Source organism: Marmota flaviventris, chromosome 18 (assembly GCF_047511675.1).
Source record: "Marmota flaviventris isolate mMarFla1 chromosome 18, mMarFla1.hap1, whole genome shotgun sequence".
Classification (NCBI taxonomy): Eukaryota; Metazoa; Chordata; class Mammalia; order Rodentia; family Sciuridae; genus Marmota; species Marmota flaviventris.
The window spans coordinates 5,793,634-5,813,991 of record NC_092515.1 but is presented as its reverse complement, the minus strand read 5'-3'; the positions used below and the strand labels follow the sequence as shown (position 1 = coordinate 5,813,991).

General features: G+C 56.9%; 1 protein-coding gene across 3 annotated transcripts; it reads left to right on the top strand.

Annotated features, from left to right (window-relative positions):
• Positions 1 to 271: 271 nt before the first annotated feature.
• On the top strand, positions 272 to 19,918 carry Pold1 (DNA polymerase delta 1, catalytic subunit). 3 transcript variants are annotated; one of them, XM_027920290.2, is made up of 28 exons: positions 272 to 351; positions 6,811 to 7,004; positions 7,317 to 7,427; positions 8,019 to 8,165; positions 8,237 to 8,362; positions 8,430 to 8,598; positions 8,692 to 8,773; positions 8,839 to 8,968; positions 9,237 to 9,403; positions 9,623 to 9,727; positions 11,047 to 11,187; positions 11,267 to 11,377; positions 11,736 to 11,927; positions 12,022 to 12,110; positions 12,182 to 12,298; positions 12,480 to 12,593; positions 12,691 to 12,753; positions 12,901 to 13,048; positions 15,930 to 16,025; positions 16,132 to 16,269; positions 17,129 to 17,304; positions 17,580 to 17,732; positions 17,841 to 17,943; positions 18,517 to 18,649; positions 18,731 to 18,844; positions 19,121 to 19,173; positions 19,243 to 19,340; positions 19,766 to 19,918. In XM_027920290.2, exons 2-28 carry the CDS (start codon positions 6,812 to 6,814, stop codon positions 19,869 to 19,871), a joined length of 3,375 nt encoding a protein of 1,124 aa, XP_027776091.2. In that variant the 5' UTR covers positions 272 to 351; position 6,811; the 3' UTR covers positions 19,872 to 19,918. The 3 variants fall into 3 exon arrangements, with proteins under 3 accessions (XP_027776091.2, XP_027776092.2, XP_071460927.1); XM_027920291.2 differs by lacking the exon at positions 12,691 to 12,753; XM_071604826.1 differs by lacking the exons at positions 18,731 to 18,844; positions 19,121 to 19,173; positions 19,243 to 19,340; positions 19,766 to 19,918 and having other exon boundaries at positions 18,299 to 18,604.
• Positions 19,919 to 20,358: the final 440 nt, after the last annotated feature.

Below are 20,358 nucleotides of genomic sequence, written 5' to 3'. Positions count from 1 at the left end.
CCCGAAGGGGTAGTAGGGGTGGCGGGGCAGCTGGCCAGGCCGACCCCGCGAGCTGGGACGGCCGCAGCCGGGAGGGGCGTGGCCTCGGGTCCTATACGTCATGAGGGGTGGGGTTGTCGGGAATTTGCAACGGGGCGGGGTTAGTCATCACCCTAGCGGAGCCCAGGGGCGTGGCTTGCCTCGTCTTGGGGGGAAAGGGGTGGGGCAAGTTGCCTGGCTGGGCGTGGCCTTGGTCGCACTGAGCGGTCAGGGGCGTGGCCCGGCTCGGCGCGCGGCGGCTCTGGGCCTGCGCGCGCCGGAGTCAGGGGTCACGGCGCCGTACGCTGTGGCGGGAAACGCTGTTTGAAGCGGGTGAGTAAGTAAGAGGGTATCTGTGGATCCCTGCCAGGCAGGGAGGGGATCTCGAGGAGCCGGGAAGAGTCTTGAGGGGGTGTACTAACAGGTGGCGTGGGACGCGGTGGCGGGAGGGACCCCCCTTGACTCGGGGGCGCGAGGAAGCGGGGCAGGGGCCAGTGATCTTCCAGGCGGCGCTGGACTGTGCGGCTGCAGGGAATCTGCGAGGGGCGCATCGCGAGTTGGGGCCGCGGCCCGCGAGGCGCTGGGGGTTTGGTTGGTGCACGTGTGAGCACGGTGTGGTCCCGTATTCGCTAGAAGTTGATAGAACGGCTTTCAGAGCACTATCTTAGGAGCAGTGGCTGCAGCATCACCAAGTCTGAGAAGGTCCTCACCTCAGGGGAGGGCAGACGACAGACGTGTAAGAAGTGATAGTAAAGCCATGCTTTCAGGTAGTGGTGCCTTGTAGGAGGAGAAATGAAACAGGCTCACGTGATCACGATGGGGCGTCACTAGCTAGAGTGACCCGGAATCAACCTGACCGGGAAAGTTATGTTTGAGATAAATCAGCCTGGTAAGGAAAGATCTGGGCAAAGGACTGGCAAGTGAAAAGTCCCTGAGGTAGAAAGGAGCTTGGTGTATTTGTAGCTGAAGGTGAGGAAACAGGAGAGATACAAAATGCAGATGAAGTCAGAAACATGATGGGGACTAGGTCCGGTAGGGTCTTGTAAGCCTTGGTTTGGGGCTTAGCTTTTATTCTGTGTTCACTGGGGAGCCATGGGAGGATTTGAGCATGGGACAATAAAATCTGCCTGCATTTTGGAAAATTCAACAGCTGCTAGTTGGAGATTGTCTTGTATCAGGAATAAGAGTGGGAGGAGAGCCAAACTAGGAGATAAGGGTGCAGTGGGGGTCTGAGGCCTACAGGACTGGCAGAGAGAATAGATGGACCATGTGGGTAAGAAGAGGATGAGCCCAGGAAGACTCCTGGGTTTGTGGTTTGAGCAACAGTCTAGATGGGAAGGCTGAGGGAGAAGCAGCTTTGTTGTGCCATCAAGGACACAGCTTAGCAGAGTGAGGAGGCAGGGAAAGATGATGTCACTATCTGTACCTTGTCTTTCGCCCTCCTTCTTGTACTTCTTCCTCCTGGGCCTCTCCTGTCCCTTAGAGGGGTTCCTTTCCTAAGCCTGGCCTTTCCTGCCAGCACCTTCTTCAGCCCTTCAAGCACCTGCTCTTGGGGCAGACCATTTGCAGGGTACTGGGGAGCCAGTGATAATTCGGTTTGGTTGGGAGAGCAGGAGATCTCGATTCAGGGTGCTGTGAGCTCTCAAAAGTCAGAGCTGCCTGTAAGCCCAGCATCTCAGGAGGCTGAGGCAGGAGGATCAAGTTCAAAGCCAGCCTCAGCAAAAGTGAGGTGCTAAGCAACTCTAGATAAAAATAAAAAATACAAAATAGGGCTGGGATGTGGCTCAGTGGTTGTGCCCCTGAGTTCAATTCCTAGTATCCCAGAAAAAGAAAAAAAAGTCAGTGCTAAATGCTGAAGTTGGGGGTGAGGGAGGCAGTGCTGGTCTTTGGGAGCCAAGTTAAGTATCTGGTGGCTCAGGGGAGACTCATCAAAGTTGGGGACACTTGGTAGGAGACTACACTCACATCTTGAAGTGACCTGTAATGTTGGGGACCCTGACATGGGCAAGACCCTGATCTCTTTTCAAGGAACTCATAAGCTAAAATTTCTCGAGATGACCACAACACAGCCCCACAGAAGTCCTGGTTCTGTAGGTCTGGGTGAAGCCTGACAATGAGCTTTTCCTACAAACTCTTACCCGAAGCTCTTGGGACCATTCTGAAAACTCTGAGAACCGGTGGGTGCAGCACACTAGAAAGTAAGCGCCACCCAGAAAAAACAGCAGGAGAGGGGTTGGGGGGCGGACAGGAGGGCAGCTGCCCAGCTAGCAGAAGTTGCTGAGAAGCAGCCGGAGCAGAGGCGCGAAGGGGGGGCCAGGGGACAGATGCCTGGGGAAGAGCTTGGGTGGGAACCACCTGTGCCAGGTCCTAAGCTTGGGCTGCAGCTGGTGGTTACAAAGCCACAAGCCTAGTCGCTGGAGCCACTTGAGTCAGAGGGAAAGGGTGGGAGGTGGGGTCTGAGCAGAGAGAGAGGATGGTCCTGTCTGTGGTGCAGAATCCTCCTGCCTGTGGAGAATACCCTGGCAGCGGGGGATGGGGGAGGCCCAGAGGGGCCATTCATCCAATTCTTGTTTCTCCAGAGCACTCTGTGCCACACACCCTTAGAGGCTCCTGGGGAACTCTGCCACACTGGCCCTTTCTGCCTGCGCTGAGCTCACCTTCCAGCAGAGGGAGGCAGACAGCAGCAGTGCACAAAAGAAAAGAGGCCCGGGAGCCGTTGGGCTTGCATCTGGTAGACGGCCAGATGGGCAGAGTTTGCAGTGGAGTGTGTGTGTGTTGGGGGGAGAAAAAAGTCCTGGTGGCTCCAAGGTCTTGGCCTCATAGAAAATGCCACTTGCTGAATTGGGGGAGACCATGGGGTGCAGAGAGCAGCTTGTTTACCTTTGGAGTCCAGGATGCCTGGAAGGACATGCTCTCAGCTCCCAGTGGAGACATTGGGAGGGCCGTCGGCAGCTTGGAGAGAGGTCCCAGGCTGGAGACACAATGGGGGAGAGTCTGCAGCTGCCCAGGAGGGCTGGGGGCGTGGCTTAGCGGCAGAGCACTTGCCTAGCATGTGGGGGCCCTGGTTCCATCTCTGGCACCTCAAAAAAACAAAATTAAAAAAAAAAAAACAGCTGTCAAGTTTGTGAGATGGGATGAGGTCACTGAGAGAAGGAGACTCAGACTTGCTTCTGCCCCAGTGAGCCTTGGTGGTGTTTGATCACTGCGGTTGGTTGCCTTTGAGCACGTGCTACTGAAGGGCCTGGAGAGGGGAAGAGCAGTGTTTGCCAGGGGCTTGTCCCAAGCCGGCGCTGGGGAGAGGGGTAGACCCTGGTGAGGGGCTTTCCTTCCTAGTGCTTATCAGTGGTGATAGAAAAAGAAAGCGTGGTCTGTCTGTGCAGAGGGAAAACAGGCACGGAAGAGCCAAGCACTGAACAGGATGGACCTTGCAAATGTCAAGTGGAAGAAGGATGTTCTAAGATTCCGTACAGGACATGCCCAGACGAGGCAGATCCACAGAGTGTTGATTTGTGGTTCCCCAGGGCTGGGGCATCGGCTCAGTGGGGGTGATAGCTGAAGCCACTGTCTGTCTCCTGGTGGGGGTGAAAGTGTTCTAAATCGAATTGTGGAGATGTTGCACATCTGTAAATACTCTCACGACCACTGAAGGTACTTGCAGGTGGGTTGCATGGTGTCTGGATTAATATCTGAATAAAGCACTTCAGAAAGCCATCTGTCCATTCTGCCCCTGGAAACCAGCACTACCAGAGTGATGCATTAGGGACACATGTTTTCTACCACCCATCTTGTTAAACAGTGATACCCTTGTTAAACAGTGTTACTCTTTTATGTGTCGCGCCCCCCCCCCCCCCCCAAGCTTACTATTTTGAAAAATTTCAAACCTGCAGAGAAGTTGCCTATTGAGTATCATGAACAGGGTACCATTCCCCTCTGCCTGTTCATTGATGATTAGCGAGGCCTGGTGTGTGTGTGTGTGTTTTTAATATTTATTTATTTTTTAGTTGTAGTTGCACACAATACCTTTATTTATATGTGATGCTGAGGATCGAACCCAGGGCCTCGTACATGCTAGGCGAGCGTTCTACCTCTGAGACACAACCCCAGCCCCGCCTGGGGTGTTTTGTCTTAAGCACATGGACATGTATTCCTTTCTTTCTTTTTTGCTGAACCATTTGAAAGTTGTGATCATGATGTTTCTTCCTCCAAAAACTCCAGCAGGGATGCCCCAGGAACTGGGATGCCCACTGCACAAGTATGGTATAGCTACCGCACTTGGGCAGTTTAACATGAGCTGGTTTATTCTGTCATCGAATCCCAGTTGTCCCAGTTACATCCTTCAGAGCTGGTTTTGATCTTTCACTCCAGGGTCACATCTGGGCTCACACATGGCATTTTGTCATCACGGTGGATTTTTCTTTTTCTTTTATGGCAATGACAGTTTTAAAGATCCAGACCAGCTGTGGCCAGCCTCCACTTGGGATTTGTTTGATTGTTACCCAGTGACTAGTATTAGGGCAAACATTTTTTTCTTCAATATCTTTTTTTTTTTTTTTAATGCAAAACATGAAAGTCAAAGTTCACTTTCTGTACCTTGCTTTGTCTACTGAACAATACCTCTTTGAGCGCCTTCCCTATCAGCACTGGAGAGCTTCCTCCTCCCTTTATAGAGCTGCATAGTATTCCTTGGAGTAGAATTAATGTAATTTATTTGGACAGTTCTCCAGGGGCGGGCATTTAGGTGGTTTCCAGTCTTTTGGGATTTCAAACAATGCTGCCGGAAATAACCTTGTAAATGCAGTTTTTTCAGACGTGATAATATATCTGCAGCATAAATCCAAAGATATGGAATCACCTTTATGTTTGTAATTTGTAATTGAACTGTAATTTACGCTTAGTGAAATGCACAGGTCCCAGGTGTGCAGTTTGATGTACAGTATGTTTCCGTCATCCCAGGAAATTTTCTTGTACCCCTTCTTTGTCAATCCCTCCCATCTTAGAAGCAGCCACTAGTCTGATTTCTAGTACCATAGACCAGTGTGTCTGTTCTACACATAAATGGCATCACATGGTGTGGACTTTCCTCTGGTACTGAGATGAAGTCAACCTTGTAAAGTGAACAACTCTTCAGCGTTTGATGACATTCACTCTATAGTTCATCCAGCACCTCTGTCTAGTTTCAGAACATTCCGTCACTTTCAGAAGTCCCACACCCTGTCAGTCCCTGTTCCCCAAGCACACACGCTCTGTGTCTGGCTTCTCCCGCAGCATGTTTAGTTTTGTTTTTTGCAGTGCTGGTGGTGAGCTCACTCTGTCCCTGAGCTACACCGCCACATACACGGTTTGTATTTGAGATTGTCTCCTCTGTGTTTCTCAGTCACCTGCTCCTCTGTGTGCCACGCCCACACACCTGCCCTCACAGATCCTCTGGCAGTTCAGCATCTTGCAGCCTTTCTTTGATAAGGTCTGGACTAAGCTGAGCGCAAAGGAGTACACTTGTGACCCTAGCAATTCAAGGGTCTAAAGCAGGAGGATCACAAGTTCAAGGCCAACCTGGGCAACTTAGTGAAACTCTTTCTCAGAATCAAAAATAAAGGGCTGGCAGCTCAGGAGGCTGAGGCAGGAGGATCACGAGTTCAGAGCCAGTCTCAGCAACCGTGAGGCACTAAGCAACTCAGTGACACCCTGCCTCTAAATAAAATATAAAATAGGGCTGGGGATGTGGCTCTGAGGTTGAGTGCCCCTGAGCTTAACCTCCAGTACTCCCCAAAGTAAATAAATAAAAAAGGGGGGCTGGGGATGCAGCTTCCTGATAGAGCTCACTGAGTTCAATCCCCAGTACTGCAGAGAACAGGGGTGGGGCTGGGTGTCTCAGAGTGGTAAAGGTTCAACCTCAGTAGCACAAAAAAGAAAAGAAAAATAATACAAAAAACATAAAGAGCAGTCGCCATGAGGCTCCTGGGTCAGGAGGGTTGCTGTAAAGAACACTTGGGGGACAATTGGAGAAATTAAGAAACACTATTTGGTTGTTTTCCTGAGTCACTGTTAAGTGTCTTTGGCCTGATCCTTGCACTGTGCTTGTTTAAGGGAATGTCCTTATTAGAGCTTATTAGAGCTGCTTGCTCAAGTGTGGGGGACGTGGTGTCTGCACCCAGCTCTCCGATGCAGGGGAGAGGGAATGGTGAGGCGTGTGCATGCTGCAGAGGGAGCCAGAGAGTGACAGGCAAGCTTTCTCGCACAGGAGCATGGAGCCTCTGGGGGAAGGGCACAGGGTACTGTGGGCGAAACTGCCTCACCTGGAAAGGGGGAATTTGGCCGTGAATCACAGCAGGAATCGGCCACAGTGTGGTGTCCTGTGTTTGTGTGAACCTCAGGCAGGGAAGGGACATGGTCGGATGTGCCTTCAGGCCCTTCCTGGCACTGAGCACAGCTACAGGCTCCTTGTTCACCTGAAGGGCACGTGGGATGGTGGGTAAGGAGGGCATCAGGGACAGGGGCTTCTAGGAAATTAAGGGATAAGCCAAGGATCCTGATGGGGGACAGGGAGATAGGGCTCTGGTAAACAGGGAAGGGGATGTGGGGGCTGGAGCAGGTGAGGAAGGGGTTAAATGGGTGGGGTAGAAGGGGTGCCTTAAGAAGTACTTGAGTGTCTGGAGTGTGGGATGGAGTTGGGTTACTCCTGGGCCACTCCAGAATACTAAAGGACTCATGGTCAGGGTAGGGGTTGGGAGGCGGGGAGAAGATAGGGGGAGGAGGGTCTGGTCAGAAACCCACCGAGCGCCCCCTTCTCGGCAGGATGGATGGCAAGTGGCAGTCAGGCCTGGGTCCTGGGGTGCCCCCGAAGCGGGCCCGTAGGGGACTGTGGGATGAGGAGGAGGCGCCTCCACCATCCCAGTTTGAAGAGGACCTGGCACTGCTGGAGGCAGAACAGCGGCTGTGCGAGCAGGAGGAGGAGGAGCTGCAGCCGGCCCTAGAGGGGGCCGCGGGTGGTGAGGCTTGGAGTGGGAGCCCCTGCAGTCTTGCTTCTGGACTCAGCCACAGAACTGACCTCTGGCTCGCCTGGGGTCCTCGAAAGGGGCGACTTCTGACCCCACACCAGGATCATCATTCGTGGCTTACAGCTTCCATTCTGACTCTGACCCTCGACCCCAGTCTCTCCTGAGTCTCCTGCCTGACTCAGATCACCACCTCCACCTGACATCCTATGAATTGGGCCATTGAGGAACCAAGGGCTGGCCTGGGGGGTAGGCACTTCTTTCCAAGGGCAGACCATCAAACCCTGCTTCCCCACCCCCATCCAGGGCAATTCTCTGAAGCCATAGATTCCCGCTGGGTGCGGCCTGCCCCACCTCCCCTGGACCCTCAAACAGAGCCCCTCATCTTCCAGCAACTGGAGATTGACCATTATGTGGGTGAGTTGGGGGAGCAGAAGTAGACTGTGGGAAGGGGCCCTGGCTCTGCCCCTCTGGCAGCCACAACCTGTGGACCCAGGCAGTCCCCATCACAGTGACCTGGTGGTGGGAGGGAGGGAGGGATGGGGCAGCTGGCAGGAGTGCTGCCCGGAGGAGAAGGTGAGGAGGGGCATGTACTCTCATTGTGCCTAGTGCAAGAGACCGACAAGACGTTCTGTCGTGGCTGGTTCCATTTATATGTATGGTCTTAATGACAGATCAAGGGGCTACCGTGGCCAGGGGGATGACAGTGGCAGCCCAAAGGAACTGCTTGTAGCATGGAACTGGCCCGCATCCCATGTCCACCCATGCGTTAGTGCTCATGACATTGCACCTAGGCCCCAGTGGTCAGTTTTGCTCTTTACGAGCAATGTCCTCTGTGCCCTGGTTCCAAGGCTGGACCTCTTCCAACATTGACAGAGAATGGGGCGGGGGCTGCCAAGGGCGAGTGGGCAGGAGAGCGGGCGTGTGGGGCACACGGGCTGTGGGTGTGGATCTGGGGAAGAGACCTTTGAGGAACCTGAGGGACCCTCCCTACCCTGTGACCCCCAGGCCCAGCGCGTCCCCTGCCAGGGCGGCCTGTGCCGCCCCGTGGTACTGTGCCAGTGCTCCGTGCCTTTGGGGTCACGGATGAGGGCTTCTCTGTCTGCTGCCATGTCCACGGCTTCGCACCCTATTTCTACACCCCAGCACCCCCTGGTGAGTGGCCCCTGACCCGGGAGTCTCCACTCCTGGTCTTGAGGCCCCTCTGACTGGACTCCCCACACCAGGTTTTGGAGCCGAGCACCTGGGCGACCTACAGAAGGAGCTGAATGCAGCCATCAGCCGGGACCAGCGCGGGGGCAAGGAGCTCACAGGGCCTGCCGTGCTGGCCGTGGAGCTGTGTTCTCGAGAAAGTGAGTGTCACCTGGGGACCAGGGGGCGTTGGGGCCAGGGATTGGTCCCAGCCTCCTCTTTCCCCAGGCATGTTCGGGTACCATGGCCACGGCCCATCTCCATTCCTGCGCATCACCTTGGCGCTGCCCCGCCTTGTGGCTCCTGCCCGTCGCCTTCTGGAACAGGGCATCCGGGTGGCAGGCCTCGGCACCCCCAGCTTTGTGCCCTATGAGGCCAACGTGGACTTTGAGATCCGGTAATGCTCCTGTCTCCCTCTTCCCTCTGCCCCCAGTCTCACTCCCACACGCCCTCAGCCAGCCTCTGCCCACTGACCCTCCATCCCCTCTAGGTTCATGGTGGATGCGGACATCGTTGGCTGCAACTGGCTGGAACTCCAAGCTGGGAAATACGTCCTGAGGCCAGAGGAGAAGGTACGTGGCTCCCCGGGGGAGAGGAAGCCAGGGCCCTGCTGCCACTGACATTCCCCACCCCACAGGTTACACTGTGTCAGCTGGAGGCAGATGTGCTGTGGTCAGATGTGGTCAGTCACCCCCCAGAAGGGCCATGGCAGCGCATTGCACCCCTGCGTGTGCTCAGCTTCGACATTGAGTGTGCTGGTCGCAAAGGTCTGTCCCCAGGGCTTGGCTCCTCACCCATCTGGATGTCAGTGGTGTGCCAAGCTCTGACTGGTGGAGGGTGGAGCAGGACTTTGCCAGCCAGTGTGGTTGGCATGGAGTGAGCAGGGGCGGGGGAAGTGCATGAACCTTGCAGGCCATGGGGACAGAGGTGTGGGTGTTCTGGGGGAAATGTGGAGGTGCAGCACCCTCTTTGTGTTGGGAGGAGAGGCAGGAGTCAGGTCCCCTGCATCCCCTCTTCCCTCTCGTCTTTCCTCAGGCATCTTCCCTGAGCCTGAGCGGGACCCCGTGATCCAGATTTGCTCTCTGGGCCTGCGCTGGGGTGAGCCAGAGCCCTTCCTGCGTCTGGCGCTCACCCTGCGGCCCTGTGCTCCTATCCTGGGTGCCAGGGTGCAGAGCTACGAGCAGGAAGAGGAGCTTCTCCAGGTGGCTCTCATTTTGTGCCCTGATACTTTCTCAGCACCCCCATCCCAGGCTGTGGTGGATAAGCCCCTGGGCATGGAGACAGCTATGTTCTGAAGTTTGCATGCTTGGCCTAAATACTTCTCCTCTGGGTTCTTTGATGTTTTCAGAAGTGCCGGGGGTCTTCTGAAATATTCCGGGAGCAGTGGCATTTGAAGCTTACCCCTTGTGCTTCTGCTCCAGGCCTGGTCTGCATTTGTCCGTGCCGTGGACCCCGATGTAATCACCGGCTACAACATTCAGAACTTCGACCTCCCCTACCTCATCTCCCGGGCCCAAACCCTCAAGGTAAGGGCCTTGCCCTGTATACCTGCAGCCTGTCATCCCCAGTGATTCAGGACACACTGGGCCTGGCCCTGCCCTGCTCAAAGAGGCTACTGTGGCTTCAGGCCAAGGCAAGGCGAGCGTTGAAGATAAGCAAGGAAGTGGCCGCTGTTCAGAGCTGCAGAGAGCGGCAGGCAGGGGCTCAGGAGCCAAACATGTTAACAGGGAAGGAGGAAAAGAATAAGGGGAGCAAAAGAATAATAGGAAGGAAAGGGGGAGCATACCAAGTCCATGCAAGACCAGATACTGTTGAGTCAGATGGGGCTGTAGATGCGGTGTGAGAGCCCTGTGTCCTAGCTGCTGGGATGAAGACTCTTAGGCTGGGTGGCTCGAAGCCACCGAAAGGGATCTCCCTGAAGTTCCAGAGCTTGAAGACCAAGGCGTGAAGTGGGGAGGGGGCTGGTCCCTCTGGGGCCGGAGGAAGCATCTCCCCAGGCCTTAGCTTGCGGGGGCCTGCTCCTCCCTGGGTCTGCACATCGCCCTTCCTCTGTGTGTCTCTGGGTGTACATTTGCCCTTTTCAAAGGACATGGTCATATTGGATTAAGGTCCCCCCCTCTGAGGACCTCATCTTAATCCATTTGCAGATTTGTGTTTCCAAGTGAGATCATGTTCTGAAGCACTGGAGGTTAGGGCTTTTAGGGGGACATAACTAACCTTTAATGAGGTGTAATGTGTTACTTTTTAATTTTCCTGTATGTTTGGCCAATTGGTAATGAAAACACAACAGAACAGACTCAGGGGCCCCCAGCCACACCAGCAAGTCTAGCCCTGACCCTGGCCTTGGCAGCCAGGCCGCTGCTCTCCGTGCTCCCTCAGTGCCTCAGTCTTCTCCATGTGTGCCCCAGCAGCTTGAGAGGACCCCTTTCCATCCCTGCTCATTCCACCTCTCCAGCTGGGCTCTCTAGGCGCCTCCTGCCTTGCCCCCTTCTGGCTGCCCCCAGGCCCTGCCCACTCCCCCAGAGCAGTCAGCATCCCCCAGAGATCCCTTCTCCTCAGCTGGTGCAGCCCTGGGCATCTCCCTGCCCATAGCCCATCAGGACCCTGCTGTCTATGTCAGTCCAGCCACAGCTCCCCCATCCCTGTATCCTTCCCACCTTCAATCCCCCCAGCCCTTGAGTCTGTGCACCAAGAGCTGCCCCTGCTCCCAGCACCTCACATCACGTGTAGGGTTGTGGCTAGTCTCCATCTGCTGTGCCTGGTAGGGCCTGGGCCCTGGGCAGGGGCTAACCTGCCCCCCACTGGGATGTCATCCTGGCTGTGTGGCCATCATCTACCCTTACAGGTGCAGGCCTTCCCTTTCCTGGGCCGTGTGGCCGGACTCCGCTCCAACATCCGGGACTCATCATTCCAGTCAAAGCAGATGGGCCGGCGAGAGAGCAAGGTGGTCAGCATGGTGGGCCGTGTGCAGATGGACATGCTGCAGGTATGGCCTGGCTGGGCAGGTTCTAGGCTCAGGACACCACTGCCCAGACCTGCGCCCAAGCCGTGCTTGCCCACCCCAGGTGCTGCTTCGGGAGTATAAGCTCCGCTCTTACACACTCAATGCTGTGAGCTTCCACTTCCTGGGTGAGCAGAAGGAGGATGTGCAGCACAGCATCATCACCGACCTACAGGTGCCCGTCCCACTCCACCCTCCACCAGGCCTGCCCTGGCCTCGTCCACCCCACTGACTTCTGGTCTCACCTGGACTTCTGGCCCAACCTCTGATTTTGCCCATCCACTCTGGCCTCGGCCTGCCACTCACCTTCCCCTGATCTTTCCCACTCCCATGATCTGCGTCATTGGAATCTTTGGCCTGCTCACTCCTGCCCTGATCTCGTTCATGCCAGCTCCTCAGGCTGCCCCTCCCTCAGATCCTGTGACTCCCCACACCCCCTCACTCCACCCCACCACCCCAGCCACCATGCACTGTCCTCCCCTGGCTCCATCTGCCACACTGCCCCTGACCCGACCCCGTGGTGCTGACCCCAGAACGGGAATGACCAGACCCGCCGCCGCCTGGCCGTCTACTGCCTCAAGGACGCCTTCCTGCCTCTGCGGCTGCTCGAGCGGCTCATGGTGCTGGTGAACTCTGTGGAGATGGCAAGAGTCACCGGTGTGCCCCTCAGTTACCTGCTTAGCCGTGGCCAGCAGGTCAAGGTCGTGTCCCAGCTGCTGCGGCAGGTCAGTGGCTTAGGGCAGGCCCATCTGCACCCGTCTCTGCTGAGGGGCCCTGCCAGATGCACCCATGGTGGTCACTCACCCAGTCTCTCCCCAGGCCATGCGTGAGGGGCTGCTGATGCCCGTGGTGAAAACAGAGGGCGGCGAGGACTACACGGGAGCCACAGTCATCGAGCCCCTCAAAGGGTGAGGCCCCAAGACCAGGGGAGGGCACGAAATGGTGGCTCCTGGCCCTGACCTCTCCTGTGGCCACTCAGGTACTACGATGTTCCCATCGCTACGCTCGACTTCTCCTCGCTGTACCCGTCCATTATGATGGCCCACAACCTGTGCTACACCACGCTTCTGCGGCCCGGGGCTGCCCAGAAACTGGGGTATGGCCCCACATTCAGCACGTATCTGCCCAGGTGGCCTGGGCCCTGCCTTAGGGGTCAGTCTGTGGGGGAGACAGGCAGGCCCAGTAGTTGTGCACAGGGAAAGGGAACCACAAGAGCTGGCGGAACTTGAGAGCCTGAGGCACTCACATCCTGAAGAAGCTCACTGTCTTCCCACCAGCCTGACCGCAGACCAGTTCATCAGGACACCCACCGGGGACGAGTTTGTGAAGACATCTGTGCGCAAGGGGCTGTTGCCTCAGATCCTGGAGAACCTGCTCAGTGCCCGGAAGAGGTGGTCTCCCTAGCCCCCTCCCACCCTTGTTCAGAGTTCAGACTTGCAAGGGGAGTTCAGCAATCCCTGCTCCTCACTACCTCACCCCTCCCCACAGGATGGCCTGTCTGCAGTCACCTGTGGCTGTGCATGCACCATCTCCAGGCAGGACCCTTTGCCTGTGGGTCAGGCTCCTCTGCAGTACATGGCACCCCCATAAGAAAGGCACCCTGAACAGTGTGCAGGCCTGGGGCCCTCGCTAGGCCTCTGGTCTCCCCCCGAGACCTGGGGCACTACCTGAATAGCCTTCAACCCTGTCCCATCCTAGGGCCAAGGCAGAGTTGGCCCAGGAGACAGATCCCCTGCGGCGGCAGGTCCTTGATGGGCGGCAGCTGGCGCTGAAGGTGAGCGCCAACTCCGTATATGGCTTCACTGGTGCCCAGGTGGGCAAGCTACCATGCTTGGAGATCTCACAGGTGAGCCTGTAGGCCCCTGGCAGACAGGAGTGGGTGGCAGGTGGACGCTGCAGAGGGAAAGCAGAGCTCTGTGGGTAGGAGCTGACTGGGAGGTCAGGGCCTACTTGCCCCATCTGCTGGCCTTTGGAGAGGGGACCAGTGTGGCTTGAGCAGCTGGTTCCTGTCGAGCATGTGCTGGGAGCTGGGCTCTGCTCTGTGCCTTGAAGGACAGTAGCAAAACATGAGGACTCCTGTTCTATGCAGTTCACTGAGCCTAGTAGGGACGTGGACCACGATGAAATGTTTAGGATGCAGTGGTGCTGAGGGCTCTGCAGAGGGATGTGAGGCCAGGCAGGGGCACTCAGGATGCCCAGCTGGAAGCCAGGTGACCTGAGGGAGGGAAGCAGCTTTGCCCATTTTCTCCAGGTGCCACAGGATCACCTGACAGAACCCACTGCCCCCACATTCTACCCGTCAGCCCACTTCCCGGGTCTCTGCAAGGGGGAGAGGGAGTAGGGCAGATTGCTTTCCTGATGGGGGGACAGGGCCATGTCTGCTCAGGGACTGGGGGAAGGCTGGGGGATACGCAGCAGCATAGCCGGCCTGGATTTGCTGTGACTTCAGCGGGGCCACTTGACCTCAGTCACAGTCAGACCAGGCACAGGTCTTCCTCTGCTCTGACTGTGAAGACCCTAGTGATAAGGCTTAACCAACGCCAGCTCTGAGCAGGATCACAGCTGAGAAGCCCCATCTCCCTCAGCAGCCCAGCCTGGCTGCTGACCCAAGGCAGTGCTGCTGCTCGGACAGAACATTCTCAGAGACACCTCAGAGGGCCTGAGTCTGCCAAGCTGGAGTCTGTGCCCAAGAGAGCCTCAGAAGGGACCTCCTATTCAGCCCGCCCTGGGCTTTGGGGACTGTAGCACATTCTGGATGACGTTTTCCTCTCTTGGTTGTCTCTGGCCATGAGGACCTCCCTCTGTCCCTGGCAGCCCGTGAGGCTTCATAGGGTTGAACGGAAGGCTTGGTGGGAATGCTGGCCAGAGGAACCCAGGTCGGGGAGCCTGAGCACACTGATGCCCATCTGCAGTTCTGGGGCCCCCAAGACTACTGGCTGGAAGATTCACTGACTGGTTGGAAGTACTCCCACTCAGAATGGTTGTTTACTTAGGGTTGTGATTTAATATAGCAAAAGGCTACATTGTAAAACCAGCTAGGGAAGGTGGTTTGTGGGATAGGACCTGGGAGGGACCAAGCATGGAGCATAGCTGTCCTCCCAGCAGTGGCATGTGACAACTCATGGAGCATTCAACCAGGGAGGTTCACCAGAGCCTTGGTGTCCAGGAGTTTTACAGGGGTCACTGTAAAAGGGTGGCTGAAGCCACCCCTGTGACTGACCTTAGTTATTGTTCAGTCTCCAGATTTTCCTACCCTGAAGTCACACTGTGTGGCCCAAGACCCTGACCAAGGCCTTGTTTTATGAACTGCCTGGTGTGGCTGAAGATCTCATGTGAACAAAGCCACTCTTAACAGGCAGGACAATCCAAGTACTTGGAGGTCCTCTCCCAGGGCCAAGCCAGAGCAAGACCTTCCCTTGGTCCGTGACCCCCTTACTCTGTGCCACCCCTGCTCCCTCTTTGGCCTTTCAATCCCCAGGTGCCTCCCTGGTGGGAAAGGGTGAGTGTTGGGACAACAAGCTGCATCCCAAAGCAGAGGCGAGAACAGGAGGACACCAGCCTTCCTCAGCTGCCTGTCACTGACCCTGTCTCTGTCTTTTCTCTCACCTCCTTCACTCTCTTTTGGCTTTTTGTTTTTCAGTTGTTGATAGACCTTTATTTATTTATATGTGGTGCTGAGAATCAAACCCAGTGCCTCATACATGCCAGGCAAGTGCACTACTACCGAGCCCTAGCCCCAGCCCTGGACTCTTTTGTCTCAAGCACATAAGGGCAGGGGATAGAATAACAATAAAGTAGTAATTCACTCCAAAAAAAGAGGGGGGAAAAAGGAACATGGAGCAGATAGAACTAGTAACAGGCAAATAGTATAATTGCAGCTTTAAGTATAAATACATAAGTAATTACACTAAGTATAAATGGATTAAGTGCTCTAATTAAAAGATGCAAGGCTGGGGTTGTGGCTCAATAGTAGAGCATTTACCTAGCATGTGCAAGGCCCTGGGTTTGATCCTCAGCACCACCTAAAAATTAAAAAAATATATTTATAATAAATATTAAAATACAATAAATACTAAAATAAAAAATATTAAAGTAAGTAGTAAAGGTAGATATTTTTAAAAAGATGCAGGTTGTCAGCACATTGGTACACACCTGTAAGCTACTTGGGAGGAAAAAATTATCTGATTGGATCCATACAAACAAAAACAAAAAAATCCTCTCTCCTTGGTCCAGTTTCAGGGGTCTGTAAAATAAGACAGGTAGAAAGGTCGTTGCCTGATGTGAGATGCCAACGGGGGGTTTTGCCAAGCTCAGCGTCTCTGATTCTCAGGGTGCCTGCAAAGCTAAGAATGCATAGCTTGGGGTGCCCTGATAGCATGCACAGGGGGGTGGCACTGCTGGCTTTCAGGAGGTGACTGGCAGTATCAGTGTCAGAGAAGCACTGAGTTGTAACCTCTTCAGATTCCAGCCTTTCTGTCTGTCCTTGGGCATAGTCAGTTCCTGTCCATGCCCAGAACTCTGAACTGGGGAGCCCAAGTATTTCTAGCATATTGTTGAGGGACACTGTAGTAACCCAGGTTGCAGATTTGGAAACCAAGGCTCAGGGAATCAGAGGGGCTCACCCAAGCCCACGCCACTGGGAAATGGCAGAGGCAGGATCCCTTTCCAACCAGTGTCCACTGCATGTAGCTTCTGGGCCTTCACCTGCCTGGTTCTGTACCCCACAGAGTGTCACTGGATTTGGGCGTCAGATGATTGAGAAAACCAAGCAACTGGTTGAGTCCAAGTACACGGTGGAGAATGGTTACAGTTCAGATGCCAAGGTCAGGAACTGGCCTGCCCACCCACACCTGGGGGCAGGTGGGCTTTGGGGGAGCTGGGCCCGGCCCCTGGTTGGCAGAAAGCATCCTCCCTCTCACCTTTTCCCAGGTGGTGTATGGTGACACTGACTCAGTCATGTGCCGGTTCGGTGTCTCCTCTGTGGCTGAGGCGATGGCCCTGGGACGGGAGGCTGCAAACTGGGTATCCGGTCACTTCCCACCACCCATCCGGCTTGAGTTTGAGAAGGTACATGGAACCCCCTGCACTCCACTCAGTGGGTTTTGCCTGGCTCAGCATCTCTGATTCTCAGGGTGCCTACAAAGCTAAGAGTGCACAGCTTGGTGTGCCCTGGTGCTGCTCGGGCCTCTTGTCTTGGGGAACCTCATCAGACTGTTCCACATACCATAAACCCAGTATCGAGTGCTTTGCTACCTGGTTTCTCCTGAATGTGGTCTGAGCTTTGGAACTGCCAGGCCTGGGCCTTTGTTATACAATATAGCATTCGTGTGTTGAAAACCTGGTCATGGGCTAGGGGTGTGGCTTGGCGGTAGGGTGTCTGCCTGGCACGCAAGTAAGGCCCTGGGTTCCATCCCAATTACTACAAAAAGAAAAAAAATCTTGTCACAGTGTACCTGATTTGGGGGATTCCCAGTATCTGTCAGATATAGTGGTGGTCCTTGGGAGGTCCACCTGTGTCTGTACCACTGTCTGGTGTCCCCAGCTCCAGGGTGCACCTACTGTGTGACTTGGAGTCCTCACACTGTCCTTTCCCCCACGGCTCAAACATTGACTAATATGGAGCTTCTTGTTGAGAGGGACTCTGTTATCTGGACTTGGTCTCTTCTCCCTTTGAGGGGACACCTTGTTGTACCCCTGCTTGGATTCCATGTTTCAGGGGCCACCTCTCGACCTATCCCACTGTTTCACATTGGGGGTTTCTGGGATGTTGAGGGTGCTCAGAATCAACCCTGGGCTCCACCGCATCGGGCTCTGGCTTCCTGGAGCCTGTGCCTCAGGCCCTGCCCTGCCTGTCCTTTTTCTGGGAGGAGCCTCAGAACTGTGGGCGTCCCCAGTCTCAGGGGTCTCTGCCATGGGTCTCTCCCAGGTCTACTTCCCCTACCTGCTTATCAGCAAGAAGCGCTACGCTGGCCTGCTCTTCTCTTCCCGCCCAGATGCCCATGACCGCATGGACTGCAAGGGCCTGGAGGCTGTGCGCAGGGACAACTGCCCCCTCGTGGCCAACCTGGTCACTGCCTCATTGCGCCGCTTGCTTGTGGACAGGTATGTGGACTACCCAGACCCCAGCCTCCTCCCTTAGACCCAAGGTTCCAGCTCCCTGTCCTCCTGTCCCCTGGGAACCTGAGTGTCGGGCTCAGCTCTCCTCTGGTGCACAGGCTTGCACGGCTGAGTGACACCTGCCTTGCCACTCGTGGTCTCTGGTCTGGCCCCTCCCTGCCCTGAGTCTCAGCCCACAGAGCCCATCCTGGTGCCTTCACTGGCTCCAGTCTGAATCTGCCACTGGTGACACCTGCCTGTCTGGCCCACCCTACCCCCAGAGACCCCGAGGGCGCTGTGGCCCACGCAAAGGACGTCATCTCAGACCTGCTGTGTAACCGCATCGACATCTCCCAGTTGGTCATCACCAAGGAGCTGACCCGCGCCGCAGCCGACTACGCTGGCAAGCAGGCCCACGTGGAGCTGGCCGAGAGGTCTGCTGGGTGGCTGGGCGTCCAGAAATAGCCCCTCCTGCCAGCTGGGCCCACCACTTCCTGCACACCCCCCACCCTCACCCGCCCGCCACCTTGGTCTCCCCACAGGATGAGGAAGCGCGACCCCGGGAGTGCACCCAGCCTGGGCGACCGTGTCCCCTACGTGATCATCGGAGCTGCCAAGGGCGTGGCTGCCTACATGAAGTCCGAGGTCAGGCCCACCTGGGCTGCCTGCTGCCTCCCGGTTCTGCGGCTCTCACTTCTGCTTTCCAAGATGGGCGGGCCCCATGGGCCCTGAGAACACCCCCATACGCCCCTGGGACACAGTTCCAGGAGGCTTTGCTCCCAGTGTCTCAGGCGCTGCAGTGTGCCTAGTCATCCTGCCCCTCCCCTGCCTCCTGCAGAAAGGGGTCCCCTGCGCTCCTGGCTGGCTCCCCCGTGGTTTCTGTCTCCCTGGTTCTGCTCAGCCCTGACTCCCTTAATTCATCACCACCCGCTTCCCACAAAGAAGTGTGCTGACCCAGCTTTCAGCCCATGGCCCCTGACTCCTGTGACCCCTTCCACAGCTTTGCCTCCTCCCCTGAACTCTGGCACTTCCTTGGTGACCAGAGGGCCCCACCTGTGGCTTCCAGCATGGGTTCACAGAGCAGGCCTCTTCTGTGACTTCTGACCCCATTCCAGTCCTGCTCAGCCTCGCTACGCCTCCAGGGTGGTGCCCCTCGCCACTGCCCCCTGACCAGATGAGCCCTCAGGGGCCCACACGCTGCCATGTGGCCTCCCGCAGGACCCCCTCTTCGTGCTGGAGCACAGCCTGCCCATCGACACGCAGTACTACCTGGAGCAGCAGCTGGCCAAGCCCCTCCTGCGCATCTTTGAGCCCATCCTGGGCGAGGGCCGCGCAGAGGCCGTGCTACTGCGTAAGAGCCAGGGGCTTGGGAAGTGGAAGGCACCAACGGGCACAGCTGCCTGACCTCGCCTCACGACCTCCCCTCCCACAGGGGGTGACCACACGCGCTGCAAGACGGTGCTCACGGGCAAGGTGGGTGGGCTCCTGGCCTTCGCCCAGCGCCGCAGCTGCTGCATCGGCTGCCGCACGGTGCTCAACCACCAGGGTGAGACCCCAGCCCCTGTCCCTGATGCAAGGTGGTCAACACACCTTGGCCCTGAGTCGGGGGCTCCCCTCTGCCTGCACCCCCACCCGAGGGTCCTCACCCGCACCCTGGGAGTTCCCCAGGGGAGTTTTCCCCACACACTCCTTCCGTTGTTCTCCAGCCTCCGGGGACTTTCACAAACCGGGATGGGCAGCGGGTGGGGAAGGGACAGGAATGGGGTGGCCTGGGCCCTGGCTCAGTGCCAGCACCCCTGTGCTGACCCAACCCCCCCACCAGGAGCCGTGTGCAAATTCTGCCAATCCCGGGAGTCAGAGCTGTATCAGAAAGAGGTAAGGGACAGAGCCTGGGGGCGGGAGCAGAGGGGCTGGGCTGCCCTACTCAGCCCCTGCCATCCCCAGGTGTCCCACCTGAACGCTCTGGAGGAGCGCTTCTCCCGCCTCTGGACCCAGTGCCAGCGCTGTCAGGGCAGCCTGCACGAGGACGTCATCTGCACCAGGTGTGCACTCGGCCCTCTGCTCCCAGCCTGTGGCACAGGGACCAAACTCCTGACTCCCTGTCACTGCATCGCCTCTGGGCCTTAGTGGGACAGGGTCCTGGTGCTGGCCCCTGGAAATGGCCATCTTCCCAATCCACCTCCCTCCCCCAGGGTGGGGCTGGGCTTTCCCCAGGGAACAAATGGGCGGGGTGGGTTCCCACGCCAGGTGACAGGTGATATACAGCCACCCAAGCCTTGCCAGGCACCCGCTGTTATCGGCTCCCCCCATGCCACTGAGCAAACAGCCCCCAGAGGAAGGGGGCAGCAGGCGGGGGCCAAAGTCCTGGGAACAGCCCTGGGGTGGTTGCCTGTGGCCCCCCACCCCCGCCCCAATCCTGGGCTGGGTTCTGGCTGGGCCACCCAGCTGACCACACCCACCTCCGCAGCCGGGACTGCCCCATCTTCTACATGCGCAAGAAGGTGCGGAAGGACTTGGAGGATCAGGAGCAGCTGCTGCGGCGCTTTGGCCCCCCTGGCCCTGAGGTCTGGTGACCTGGAGGCCCCCCGCGGGGCGTTAATAAAATTAAGGCCTTTTCCTATGTGGTTCTTTGTGGTCTCTGGGGGAACGAGGTCCAATTTCATGAGCCCTGGCTCCCTGGGACCCTGGAGGCCCCAGTTGGGTCTCCTCTCCCACAGGTGAGACCCTGAGGGTCCACTCCTTCCCACTGCCAGGCCTGTGGGGCCCCGCCTGCCTCCGTTGCCCCTCCACCTCTGGGTGGGCATCTCTGCCAGGCTCTCTGCTCAGGGGGCCAGGTGTCTGGCCCCAGCCTGCCCCTCCCTGGGGGCTGGGTGGCCACCCCTCCTGCCAGGTGCTGACCTGTTTCCTCTGGTCCCTGGGGCAGCCCCTGACAAGAGGGTTCCACTCCCTGGCTCCACCAAGGGGACACCCCTGCCATGTCACACCCACAGATGTTTCCACTGTGGGGTCCTGATGGTCGGTTCCAGCTTGAGTCCCCCCAGGCAGTGTCTGTGAGGTCCC